Here is a 12,311-nt window from a genome sequence, read left to right on the forward strand (position 1 = left end):
CATATAATGAGCCGCTATGTCCGTAGTTGTGGAATGGGGGGAATGTGGTGGGCTGTGAAATGAAGCCACCGTAAGGAGTTTGGGTCTTTCTCTGTGTGTATTGGAAGCCATCGGGAGATTGAAATATTCATTTATCACAATTTGCTTTAGTTTTTGTTGTTGTTCATACATCTCTCAAATCACTCTCTTTTTTAGATTGTGGTATAATTTATCTGGAAGAAAATAAACAACTCATAGGAAAATAATAAACTCATTCTTATTTATAAGAAAATAAATAAACTCATTCTGTTTACCCATACAACTGTGTGTAATCACCACCCAGATCACGGCTTCAGTTTTTAAAGATCATTCTGTGTGCTAGTTAGAGAATGGGTTGAGGGAGAGTAGACACCGATGGTGGCAGGAATACCAGTCAGAAGGCTGTTGCAATCATCTAGGTGATGTGGTAGGACTGAGAGTACAATGGCAACAGTGGGTGGTGGTGAGCAGTGGTTGAATCAGATTGTATTTAGAAATAGAGGTGATATTGATGCAGATTATATGGATGTGATGAGAAGAATGAAGGAGTCCTCCCTGGTGGTCTGAGAAACTCAATATGGTGGCACTCTTTACTGAGATGGAGTGGAATTTCAGAGATTTGCAGTGTATCAGGAATCTGCCATTTTATAGCAAAACCCTAATGGGTATCTTAGGATTGTAAGGCAACCCAAAGGATCAAACTTCTTGCTTCTGTTTGCCTCTGGAATGCTTGTATCTTCCTGGTCTGAGCTTAGCTCGGTGGTATATTCATAGCATGCAAATATTCAAGTAAACACAGGTTAGCAAAACAAGCTACTGATGTCAACTAACAGACCAAGCATTTTCCAACTGGACCTAAAATATGGACTGAAACCAGACCTAACCCCGCCCTCTTTTCCTGTCTTTTAGATCCTGATGTCAGAGCCAGGGAAGTTGTTACAGAAAGTAAAGGTGTGGCTGCAGGAGTACTGGAATGTCACAGACCTAATAGCCATCCTTTTGTTCTCTGTGGGAATGATCCTTCGTCTCCAAGACCAGCCCTTCAGGAGTGATGGGAGGGTCATCTATTGTGTGAACATCATTTATTGGTACATCCGTCTACTAGACATCTTCGGCGTGAACAAGTATTTGGGCCCATACGTAATGATGATTGGAAAAATGGTAAGCAGGGTTCTCTGATTCTGTGTTATAAATATGCAGAGGAGAAGTGGCAGTAATAGGAAGAGGAAAATCATTCGTTTGGGCCTGCTGTGATGGTCTGAGATGGCCCTGGGGGTGTTTTGATTTTTAATTCCTTTTGAGCATTTGGGAGTTTGACTACATCTGTATACATCACTGGAAAATTAACGATCACTCACCCATTTACTTACTGAAAAACATACACAGATCATCTCTTTTGGGCTAAGCACCGGAGTAGGAGTTGGGTATTTAAAGGTGCTCCTTCCGTGAGATTGAAGATGAGAGAGAAGTAATTACCATACAGTGTGCGAATGCTGTTAGAGAGATGTGTATAAAGGAACATAGAAAAGACAATGTAGGTCAGGGACGGCTTCGTGTGGAGGTTACATTTTAGCTGGATCTTGGAGGAAGAGTGGGTCTCCACTCCAAAACTTTAAAAGATTTTTAAATTTTAACATTTCTTCTTCTTTTTTTTTTCCTAATAAAGTCCTTGAAAAATTCCTTTCCCTACACAAAGGGAAGGAAATACAGTCTATTTTAGTTGAGTTAGGTTGAATTTTATTTGGATATTACGTTCTATCCATATATCATGTATTTTGTTACACTACTGGAAAATGGAGAGTTAAAAACTGGGTTCCAGAATGATGCCCCTACCTATTCTTTAAAAAAGAATCCCAGAAGGCGCCTGGGTGGCTTATTCAGTTAAGCGTCTGACTTTGGCTCAGGTCATGATATGGTTCATGCGTTCAAGCCCCGCATCAGGCTCAGTGCTGACAGCTTGGAGCCTGGAGCCTGCTTCGGATTCTGAGTCTCCCTCTCTCTCTGCCCCTCCCCCACTTGTGCTCTCTCTTTCTCAAAAATGAATAAACATTTTTAAAAAAAAACTTAAAAATTGTTTTAAAACTCCCAAGTGGCAAACTAATATGCTTTTCCACAAATGGCTGTGGACTTGTTCCTTGACCACCCTGGTTTCCGGACTCTCTCCGTAAAGACTCAGCCCTAGGAGGACAGCAGTAGTGTGAACCCTAGGAGTGCACAAATATATCAGCTCCTGCTCCAGACTCACTAGAAGAATTAGAGCCCTCTGCTCAGAACCTAGGTGCTTCTTATCAATTACCCCACTTTTCAAAGTGTGACCCTTACTTCACCTTCACAGGGCATATGTGGAAAAGCCAAATACTTCCATCCTACCATGGTAAACGCCTCTTCCTGAAAAACTCTGTTCTAATAACCTCCAGTCTACTTCCACTTGTGGGCTGTCAAAAACTAACAATTGGTCAATAGCTGTCCTTTATCATCCTCCCTCAAATTTCACTATATACATCATCACAGCTGACCTTTCAGTCAGCAGATCTGTGTTTATCATTATTATTAGTGTGTGGGTGCATGTGTCACTCTACTGAAACGAATCTTAAATAACCAAGACTCTTCCTACAAAAGCGCTGAGAAACACATGTAAAGGGAAGGAGAATTTGAACAAAAGGTAGGAGTTATGAGACCTTGAGAAATGTATTTAACCTCCTTAAGACCCAGTTTACTCATTTAAAGTAATTATAATAAATGCAAGGTTATATCTTGCAGGGCTTTTGTGATGATTAGAAATAACACATGCCAAGTAGCTGATAGGGTCTGGCTCATAGCAGGTAGTTGATAAAATTGCATCTGTTATGTTTATGTGTGCCTTCTGTTTATGAAAGTACAATAAAAAGTGGGGAGGGGGTGAGATATTGGTGAGCACGGTTATTCCACTCTATTCCTAACCCTTTTATACAAAAGCTTGAGACCTATAACACCAGTATTGCTTAGGGGAGATATCACCAAGCCCATTCTAGAGAGGAAGAACTTGAATTCAACAAGCTTGAATTATTTACCCAAAACTGAATCCCAGTTCAATTGGGATTTTTGACTGGGGGGGGGGGGTGGGAAATGTGTATCTTACTCTATTGCACAACCTGTTCTATAATCTTCTCTGTTCTTTTAGTAATGAATTTGAGATTGTGGTAAAGATTCTTATGTCTAAAAGCAGAGAATCTCAATTTAGAGCCAGTGGGAGAGATTTAAGAGAAAGGATCAGTGGACCCTCCACCTAATTTGTGTATAAAAATATGTGGGTGTATGAATTTTCTGGACAGAGAAGACAAGCTTCCATGAGATTCTCAAATGTATACTCAAATGGACCCAATGAAAGTGAAGAGTTACAACAGCTGCAAAATTAGGCCAAGTTTTCTCAACCTTGATACCATTGGTATTTCAGACTAGATAATTCTTTGTTGTGGGGGCCATGCTGTGCATCACACAATATTTAGCAGCATCACTGGCTTCTACCCACTAATGCCAGTAGTGTAGGCGTGCACATGTGCGTGCACACACACACGCACACACACATATGCTTATGACAACAAAAACATCTCCAGACATTGCCACATGTCCCCTGGGGACACAATTGCCCTCTGTTGAGAAGCACCACAGCAGACGGTTACGTAATCTGATTGCTTGTTTCTCTAATTGATCGTTGCCTTGTTGTTTTGTTTCATTAAGTAAGATCTGAAGTCTCAAACAAACCAAATGTATCACTTTAAAAGGTTGGATGGCATTTAAATAGTTGAAATAACTAAAGTCACACTAAACCAGCAAGCTTATTTTAAAATCTACATCTGTTATTTTAATAATGGCATAATTATCCCCAATTTTGACTAGAATGAAACCTTACTATGGAGCGAGTGAGCGAGATGGACTGCATTTTCTCTGCCTTCCAACTTATGAATGATTCCACTTATAAGTCAGAAATAAGTTGAAAATGGGTATATTTGGTGACTTTGTTCTCTTTCATGGGGCTTTTAAGATAATTAGTTAAATAATTGAGTCTCTGATCCAGAAGGTAGGTAAAATATGCCTATAGAATTTATCAGTGAGTTAGATGGACTGCCAGGTGGGAAGCTTAATAAAATATGCCCGCATGTGATTATTCTGAAAGCCCCTCAACATTACAGAGTCCCTCTTCAGTACTAAACAACCAAGGAACTCACTATACCCTGTGGTCTAGGGACAGACATCTGATAAGATACCTGGACACAATACATAGATCAAGTATGATTCAGGCACCTGGGTGGCTCAGTGGGTTGAAAGTCCAACTCTTGATTTTTGGCTCAGGTCATGATCCCAGGGTCATGGAATCAAGCCTGCATCAGGCTGTGTGCTGAGTGTGGAGCCTGCTTAGGATTCTCTCTCTCTCTCTCTCTCTCTCTCTCTCTCTCTCTCTCTCTCTCTCTCTTGACCAAAAAAATTAAAAAAGTAAGATCCCAACTGATCTTTAAATCCAGGATCTCTTACTGGAATCCTGACCCCTTTTCTTTATATTTTACTTCTCAATGCAATTCTCTAAGCCTAGTACTAAACTCACTTGTATAATGCAGAATAAAAACAAGAATTATAATAATTATCATTTACTCTGTGCCAAATACCATGTCAGACATACCATCACTACAACCCCATGAAATGGGTTTTAATATCTTTGTTTAGCAATGGAATAACCAGAAACCAGGCAAAAAACAAAGGCAGGATACCAGCTCTTACCCAATCAGACTTCACAATCTGACCTTCCAATTCTAATAGCAATGCATTAACATTTACTGAGACCTACCCACATTGTTTCACATATTGTCTCATTTAAGCCTTATGAAATTAATATGCATGGTGATTTTCATTATCCCCATTTTGAAAAAAAAAGGAAAAGAAAACCAAGATTGAGCAACTTGCACATGTCCACCTAAGCTATTTTTACTAGCAGAGGCAAGATGAAAACTCAGGTGGTCAAACACCTGAAAACGTGTATAACCACCACCATATGTACTCACCTGTATAGAACACAACCTACAGATATTTACAAGAGTGAGACAGAATCAGGTCTCTTAATATTGAACTGACTGGACACTTTAACTGTAAAAACAGAGGTACCCAGCTCTGGTTTTTACTAATAATGTTCTACTTCTGCATTCTGCTCTATCAGATTTCAGTATTTGTGTGGAAGACTTTTGTGAAATAGATGAAGTTGAGTGGGAAGAATGTTTCTTGTCTTAGATTGTTTTGGCCCTTCAGGTAGGTAGCACAGTCAATTTGAATGAAAACAGTCCTGAGAAATTGAATTAGAACAGTTGCTGTGTGTACTGGCTGAGTTTTCTTGGGTCAGACTAGCTCCTAAATCTCATGAGTACCCACCTTCCTCTCCCCACCCATTAGTGGAGCCATTAGTGTTTTTTCATTGATGGAACGTTTGGTAAATAAATGATGAAATAATTTTACAAAATAGAGGATGGGAAACAGGCCTATGTTTCCTATAAAACTGTTTTGACACAGCTGGCTTGTTCAGTTGTAAGAGAGTCCTGAGGCCACTAAGCTGTGAAAGGAATAACTAATTAAGTAGCATGTATCTTTAAAAACAGTGAACAAATATGAATGAACATCAACTTTTGAGAAATTCTTATTTAGTTTCAAAGTCAGATGATACTTGAAAGATGGATTCAGAAGTTGCCTTGACAGTTGATTAATTGGCCAAAAATATTTTGAGCCCTCAGTGTCCTAAGGCAAAGCAGAAGGCTATTGTGTTTTAATTCTAATAACAGGCACCATGGAATATTGTTTTAAAATAAAATTTTAAAGCTAATTTAAAGCCTGCATTATCAATGATAAAATTTTCATTATTCTTTCTTTGTGGGTGGGTATCCCTTCAGGAAGTTTGATATCCCAGAGAAGGTTGTCTTTTGTGTTAGATGGTTTGGTGCGAGGGATAGAAACCAATCTCCAACTAGCTTAAGCCCAGGAGGGATATACTGACTTATGGCAGGGCATGATGAAACTGGCCTTAAGGGTTACTGCAGTCAGGCTCTCAACCACTTTCAGAACATGCTGTCTCTCTCTGTCTGGAATATCTGCTTCATTCACTCTCAATCAGTTTTACTGGTGGGGGACTCAGCCTCAGACACTCTGAATTTATATCATTACAGAGAAAGAAAGGGAGCATCTCTATCCCAGCTTCAGTTGAAAAAATCCAAAGAGAGGATATTGGTTGGCCCATCTTGTGTCACATGCCTACCTCCTATCACTGTTGCCAGAGGGTGAGGTACCATCATTAACCTAGCCTGGAAAAGACACCATATTTGTGGCCAAAATGGGTGGGAACTGCTTCTAAAAGAAGGAGGCAATGGGTTCTGGCCAGACAAAATAATAGTTATTACATCCTCATCTATTTTTGGTGATAAAAGGAAAGTAATTTGGCATATGAGAAACAGATCCTTGATAATATGTATCACGAAAACAAGCAAAAAAGAAAGGAACAAAGAGGAACGAGAGATAACATTGTGCTTGAATGCAGTCAAGAGAATTTTATAAACATGTCAAGATGAAAGTCCAACATTTCAACAGCAGACACAGAAATGGGCCATTAGGCAACCTGATTCTATTGCCGACAAAAACACCCTCTATAACTGATAGGATATGCTGCAAGAGAATTAAGTACAGAAAGAGTGGTTCTCTGAGAGACTGGTTTGTGGTAGAATATCAGGCAGTGAGGTGGGGCCACAAGAATAAGAAGGTAGATGGTGGATATGTGGGCTGTCCTAGTTTTGCTTGCAAGTAATTACTTTCTTGAGCATTCCAACTCTCAAACTTAGGGAATTTACAACATTGCAGTAGTTCTTGAAATAGTTCGATCATCCCAAGTTCAATTTTGCTAAGAAGAAAGTGACCCAGGGAGGACACTGGCTCCCAGGAACAGAGCTGGATTCATAAAGAGACCCGAGCTTCATGTGACTCCCATGCCTAGTCTTAACTAGGTAGCACAGACAACAGTGGAAAGTGAGGGGCTTCCTTTCTATGCGTGCCTTTTTTTTAAATGCTTTTGAGTTACTGATAAAATTCTGTGGATGTTGTTTCAATAGACCAAGTGTTCTCTTTCTTACTTGGACACAGCTGTCTACCTATATATCCCTTGTCAGAAGTGTTGAAAATGAACCTCCTTCAAAGGTTTCCATCAATGTTGATATCATAGGAACACTCAATCATGTGGATTTTCTTTTTTTTCTCCCTCTGCTTCCACACCCTTCCAGATGATAGACATGATGTACTTTGTCATCATTATGCTGGTGGTACTGATGAGTTTTGGGGTCGCCAGGCAAGCCATTCTCTTTCCCAATGAAGAACCATCATGGAAATTGGCCAAGAACATCTTCTACATGCCCTATTGGATGATTTATGGGGAAGTGTTTGCGGACCAGATAGACCGTAAGCAAGTTTATGATTCTCATACACCAAAGTCAGGTATTGAACTTCAATTGGGTCATGTCTTTTCTGAGTTCATTTGTTTGTTCTCAATAAATGGCTCAAGATAGAGGACCAATTCCTAGCTTGCTATCTTGGAGGTAAAAAACAATTATAGAAGGTGAATATAAAATTTTAACAAAGTAGTCCTTGGGTGTTTTTTCTGGTATGTCATCACTGTGACACAGATTGACATCAGGTGTACCAAATTTAATGAAGAACCATTATAAAAATGGTTCCCCCTAAATTATTTGGGGATTGAAAATCCTAGGGCCATGTGTTGAACATTTCAATATTATTAATATATTATGTCATTACTTCCCACCCCTACCCCAGCCCCCAGCCTGTAAAAACTAAATTCCTTGGATTTGACTTCAGAACAAATAAACAAGTCTCTATTTTTCCATCAGAATTCAAGAGGGCAAACATCTGCATGGTGTTTTCCTTGCAATGGAAACTATTCTCTAGCTCCTTTTCCCACTGTCTTAAATTATGTGCTATTGAGACTCAAAAGAAGCTAGTATTCATTGCCTGGAAGTATGGAAAATGCCTTAGGTTGTAAACTGAGTTGCTTGCTGTAAATGCCAGGGGTAAAAAAAATAGTATCTATATCATGAAATGATTCAGTGTGAGGAGCAAGTGCCCGCAGGCTTTGTTGTTTCATGCCCTAATAGAGGCTGATTCTCTATAATAAACACCCTCTTATATAGAGTTTGGAGATAGTTGTATCCTATGAATATGTTCCAGCATTTTATTTGGACCCAATGTCAGGGCACACCAGGCATTGGGACATTATTTGGGGAGAAGGCATCAGGAAAGAAGTATCTTTCAGTATGGAGGAACTGGATCCCTGGAGCACCTACTTCCCATTTTCCCTAAGGAGTTTGGCTCTAGAAATAACATCCCTCCAACACTGTCGAATTAACATTTTTGAAACATTTTTTGCTGACAAGCCAGCCATCTGAGTCCTGGACTGTGGACATGGATTAGGGTTACATAACCAGGTAGTATAGTTTATTAAGAGCAGGAGCAGAGACTAGTCAGCATCCCCCTCCCACCCCCGCCAATCCCAGGTAGGGCTGAGACCAAGTAAATAAGGAGCAAGCAGCAAAGAGTCTGAGCCCTCTGGGCCCGTGTAGAGCATGTGTACATTGGCAACAGGATACATTAATATGTCATTTTCCCTCCTGTGATGGATTTTGAACAAATACCTTTCTTAAAATGAGTTATCTGAGGCCAGAAAGCTTTTGGGAACACCTCATTGGAACAAATATTCATTTCCGGAGACTTAGCCGAGCTCACTGAGGAAGAATTTTTAACTCCATCTCCTAGTTGGCAATGTGCAGCCTTCACCACGACAGCTTTCCAGGGTCTGGGGAAAACCCTTTCGGGATCCTCCTTTCTGCTGGTCCCTAAAGGCAAAACGACTAAAAGCCCATCTACGATCATTTTCCTCAGAGATTAAATGTATTATTTCCACCCCCCCAAATTGCTTTCCACATATATTATTTTGCCTTCCTTAGTTTTCCTTTCTTCCCCAAAATGAGATTAAGCCCCCCTGGGTGTTTTGACAATGCAACATTTTGGGATGGGAGAAGGAAGGAAGTGTGGGTATTTTTATAAATGGGATTCTGTCTGTCCCTCTACAAGTGGCCATTTATTGATGTTGTACTATGAGCCCAACCTAGTGCAACAGACACCACCATCTGGCTGAATAAGAGGATTTATTATTGTTATTCTAAAAGAAGGGCTGATTGTAGTTTAGAACTGGAACACCCCCCCCCCCACCCCAGAGATGGAAGAGAGGTGTTTTGTGTGAGTGAAGTATGAAAATAGATGTCCCTCGTTGTTCATTAGATCTGTGGTGCTCTACATGTGTGAGAATCAATTTCTACCCCAAATCTCAATATCTAAGTTACCCAGCCTTGGATGGATGCAAACTTCATGACACCCTTCCCTGACTTACCTTCTTTTTTGACATTCCAAAATGGGCTGCAATGGTAGCCAACTGTTCTAAGCTAAATCAGCCAGTTTGCTGTTTAGAGTGCTAAAGAATATTTGTCCTTTCTCAAATGGCCCCCAAATTGGTCATTCCATGTGGCCAAGGTCACAGAACATCCCTATTTTTAAAATAATTTGATTTTCATGTTATGGTACTGGACAAGCCCAAGGGGCATTGGGTGACTGCCCCACCTGGTCATTCAGAATTGCCCAGGAGACCTAAGAACCAAGCCATTTGAGAAAGGTACAAATCATTTACGCTGCCCTACGGTGTCTTGCCTCTTTTCTGTGCGGTGTCCAGGCTAGTTTGTGAAGCATGTGTTCAGGCTGATTGGATCTCATATCCACCTGGACCCATGGCCCTGCCCAGGGTCTGCCAGTCCCATCCTGCGAATGTGCCCCTGTGTGGGCCTCTCCCACGCTGCTCATTCACACACACACACCTTCTCAGAGCGACTCATTTCTAATGTGATGCACGTGTTCCATATCTAACTCTGTTTTTAACTGCAAAACTGCTGAACCCATTTCATGTTTGGGGAAATGATCTTTCTTGGCATAATTGTATATGGATGTATAATGGGTCCCAAGGGGTGGGTTATTACTGTCTTTCTTATATCTCAGAAGGGAGGACAGCTTTAATGCCCTCACTTCCGGGAGACAATGTTACTGAACTACAGATTTTTTACATGAATTCCTTTTATTTTTCTTATAGTTTATCCTAAGCCCAGAAACTTTCAATAAGGTGAAAACAGCTGAGATGAGACTTCTAAGGTTACTTTCCAAATGTGCTCAAAGACTAAAAGCAAAAGAAATAAGAAAGAATGGAGTCACTGTAAAATCACAAAATAATTTAGGTGGTTTTCGCCTCTAAACTAGGTTAGATTAACACAAATGACAGTCTGTCATTAATCTCGATTATCTGTAGAGGCTAAAATATTTGCTTTGTGTCAGGAGCAGATGCGAATGCAAGACCGTGATTGGCAGCAGCAGATAATGAAACAAACTGGGGAAGGGACAGTGATGGTCTGCTCTCTCTGGACGTTGTGCCCTGCACCCTGATGAACTGATAAGAATTGAACTCACTGTTGTTGGCTTGGTTTAGTTTGGGCTTGTGATTATTTTTCAAACGACCCCAGATCATCTTAGATGTTGATGTTATATGTAGTACTAGCTCTGTAAGACCCAATGTATGGGCTACCATTCAGTGACTCGGGCCCCAGCTTGCTAAAAGTATTGCTACCAAATGATGACATCCTTATAAGTGTCTCATTAAGGTGACCCATGTTGCATGGCATCTGAGAGCTGGTCAGGATCCCCCTGGAGCCTGACAGGGGGGAAAAGCCACTTAGAGAAAAGAAGCAACAGCACATTCATGCCAAGGCCAGGGCAAAGCTAAAATTAGGTGGACTCTCACCAGTTGCGATATCTGGTTCCATAGTGTGAAGTACCTAGAAATATACCTTTGTTGGCAGAGAAGATGGGCTGTCTCTAGCTTCCTTGAGCCTCTGGATGAATGAAATTTCCCTTTATTTACAAGGCATCCTTGTGTTGCCTGCCACACACACAGATTTCCCAGACTGTACCAGGGCAGGGGGAAAATGAATCATGCTCTTGAATGCATTAAATCAGGGTCTAAATTTAGCCCTTCTTTCTGCTGCTCTGAGTATTTTTATAAGTTTGGGTAGTAACGTGAAAGCAAAATGTCCAAAACTTACTTTTTACCGTAACAACTTAATATTATTTGGCTGTTCCTCTTGGCCTAAATTAACTATCCAATCTACTTAATGCATGGGGTCATTTTTTCTAAAACACTTCTTTGTATTACTTTTCTGTCTCAAATGATGTGTTCCTCACTTCCAGTGTGGAAAAATGCCTGCTTGTGGCAAATCTTAGAACAGCATGAACAGAGAACATGGCTATTGTTATGCATTTCGATCCTTGGACTCCAGTTTTGGAAACTCAGGGCTCTGCATCTGTTTGGTATTCAGGACTGACCTTCTCTAATGGATTCAGAGCACACTAATGCCTAACAGCTATAGCGTGGGGAGTGCTGCCTGACCAAAGAAAGTATTTCGGAAAAGAAAAACTTGAGCCAATGCCAACTTTTGGGAAAGGGGGAATTGTTTTGCTGGGTTTTGTTTTCGCAGATTGCTAAGGAAGCAAGCCAATCGGAGGCACCACCCCCCTTTCTCTGCCCCTGAAAGTCAGCTTACATTCTAGAGAATATCCACCCGACTTGTTTGCTAATGCAAACTGAGACTTAGTGAGTTTACAAACAGCAGACAGGCCTTTGTGATGATTCAGTACGCTATAGCGATCAACATTTGCTCCTCTATCATAATATTCATTTAGCCTTTGCCCACAGGTTGGGCCCCATTTTTAATCCATTCAATGGATATTTATTTTCGATCCTACTATGAGCTGGACACCAAGGTAAAGAGATGCACATGGCAGAGATATTGTCTTTAAGGAATTTGCAGGCCAAGAAAGGCAAACTGACATTGACACTATGTATGTGGAGATGGAGTCCCAAAAGAAAAGTGGTCGGTTCTTCCTAGGGTGAGCGTGGGGACCACAACAGATGAAGCCTTGCAAAGAATGGGAAGGTTGAACTGAGACCTGAAATGTGAGCAGATATTTGCTGGGCAGATGGGAGCAGGGGGCTGTGAAGGAGAAGAATGGCACTCAAAACTGAGACTCAGCGTGGACAGTTCCAGGCACAGCAGGTAGTTTAATATGGCTGACCGTAGGGTGAGAGGCAGGAGGCAAGAAGCAGAACAGATGGGTCTAAAGAGAGAGAC

The 12,311-nt window shown here is 40.8% G+C and overlaps 1 protein-coding gene across 18 annotated transcripts in view; it reads left to right on the plus strand.

Annotated features, from left to right (window-relative positions):
- The window catches only part of TRPM3 (transient receptor potential cation channel subfamily M member 3), an 812,479-nt gene that overhangs the window by 756,349 nt on the left and 43,819 nt on the right, over positions 1 to 12,311 (plus strand). For 15 of the 18 annotated variants that reach the window (XM_047830956.1, XM_047830962.1, XM_047830954.1 and 12 more), the window contains 2 exons: positions 928 to 1,179; positions 7,299 to 7,473. In XM_047830956.1, coding sequence (XP_047686912.1) covers positions 928 to 1,179; positions 7,299 to 7,473 — 427 coding nt within the window. Of the gene's footprint in view, positions 1 to 927; positions 1,180 to 7,298; positions 7,510 to 12,311 lie in introns of all 18 variants that reach the window. The other 3 variants (XM_047830951.1, XM_047830953.1, XM_047830952.1) reach the window with 1 other exon arrangement.

This window comes from Prionailurus viverrinus, chromosome D4 (assembly GCF_022837055.1).
Source record: "Prionailurus viverrinus isolate Anna chromosome D4, UM_Priviv_1.0, whole genome shotgun sequence".
Lineage (NCBI taxonomy): Eukaryota > Metazoa > Chordata > Mammalia > Carnivora > Felidae > Prionailurus > Prionailurus viverrinus.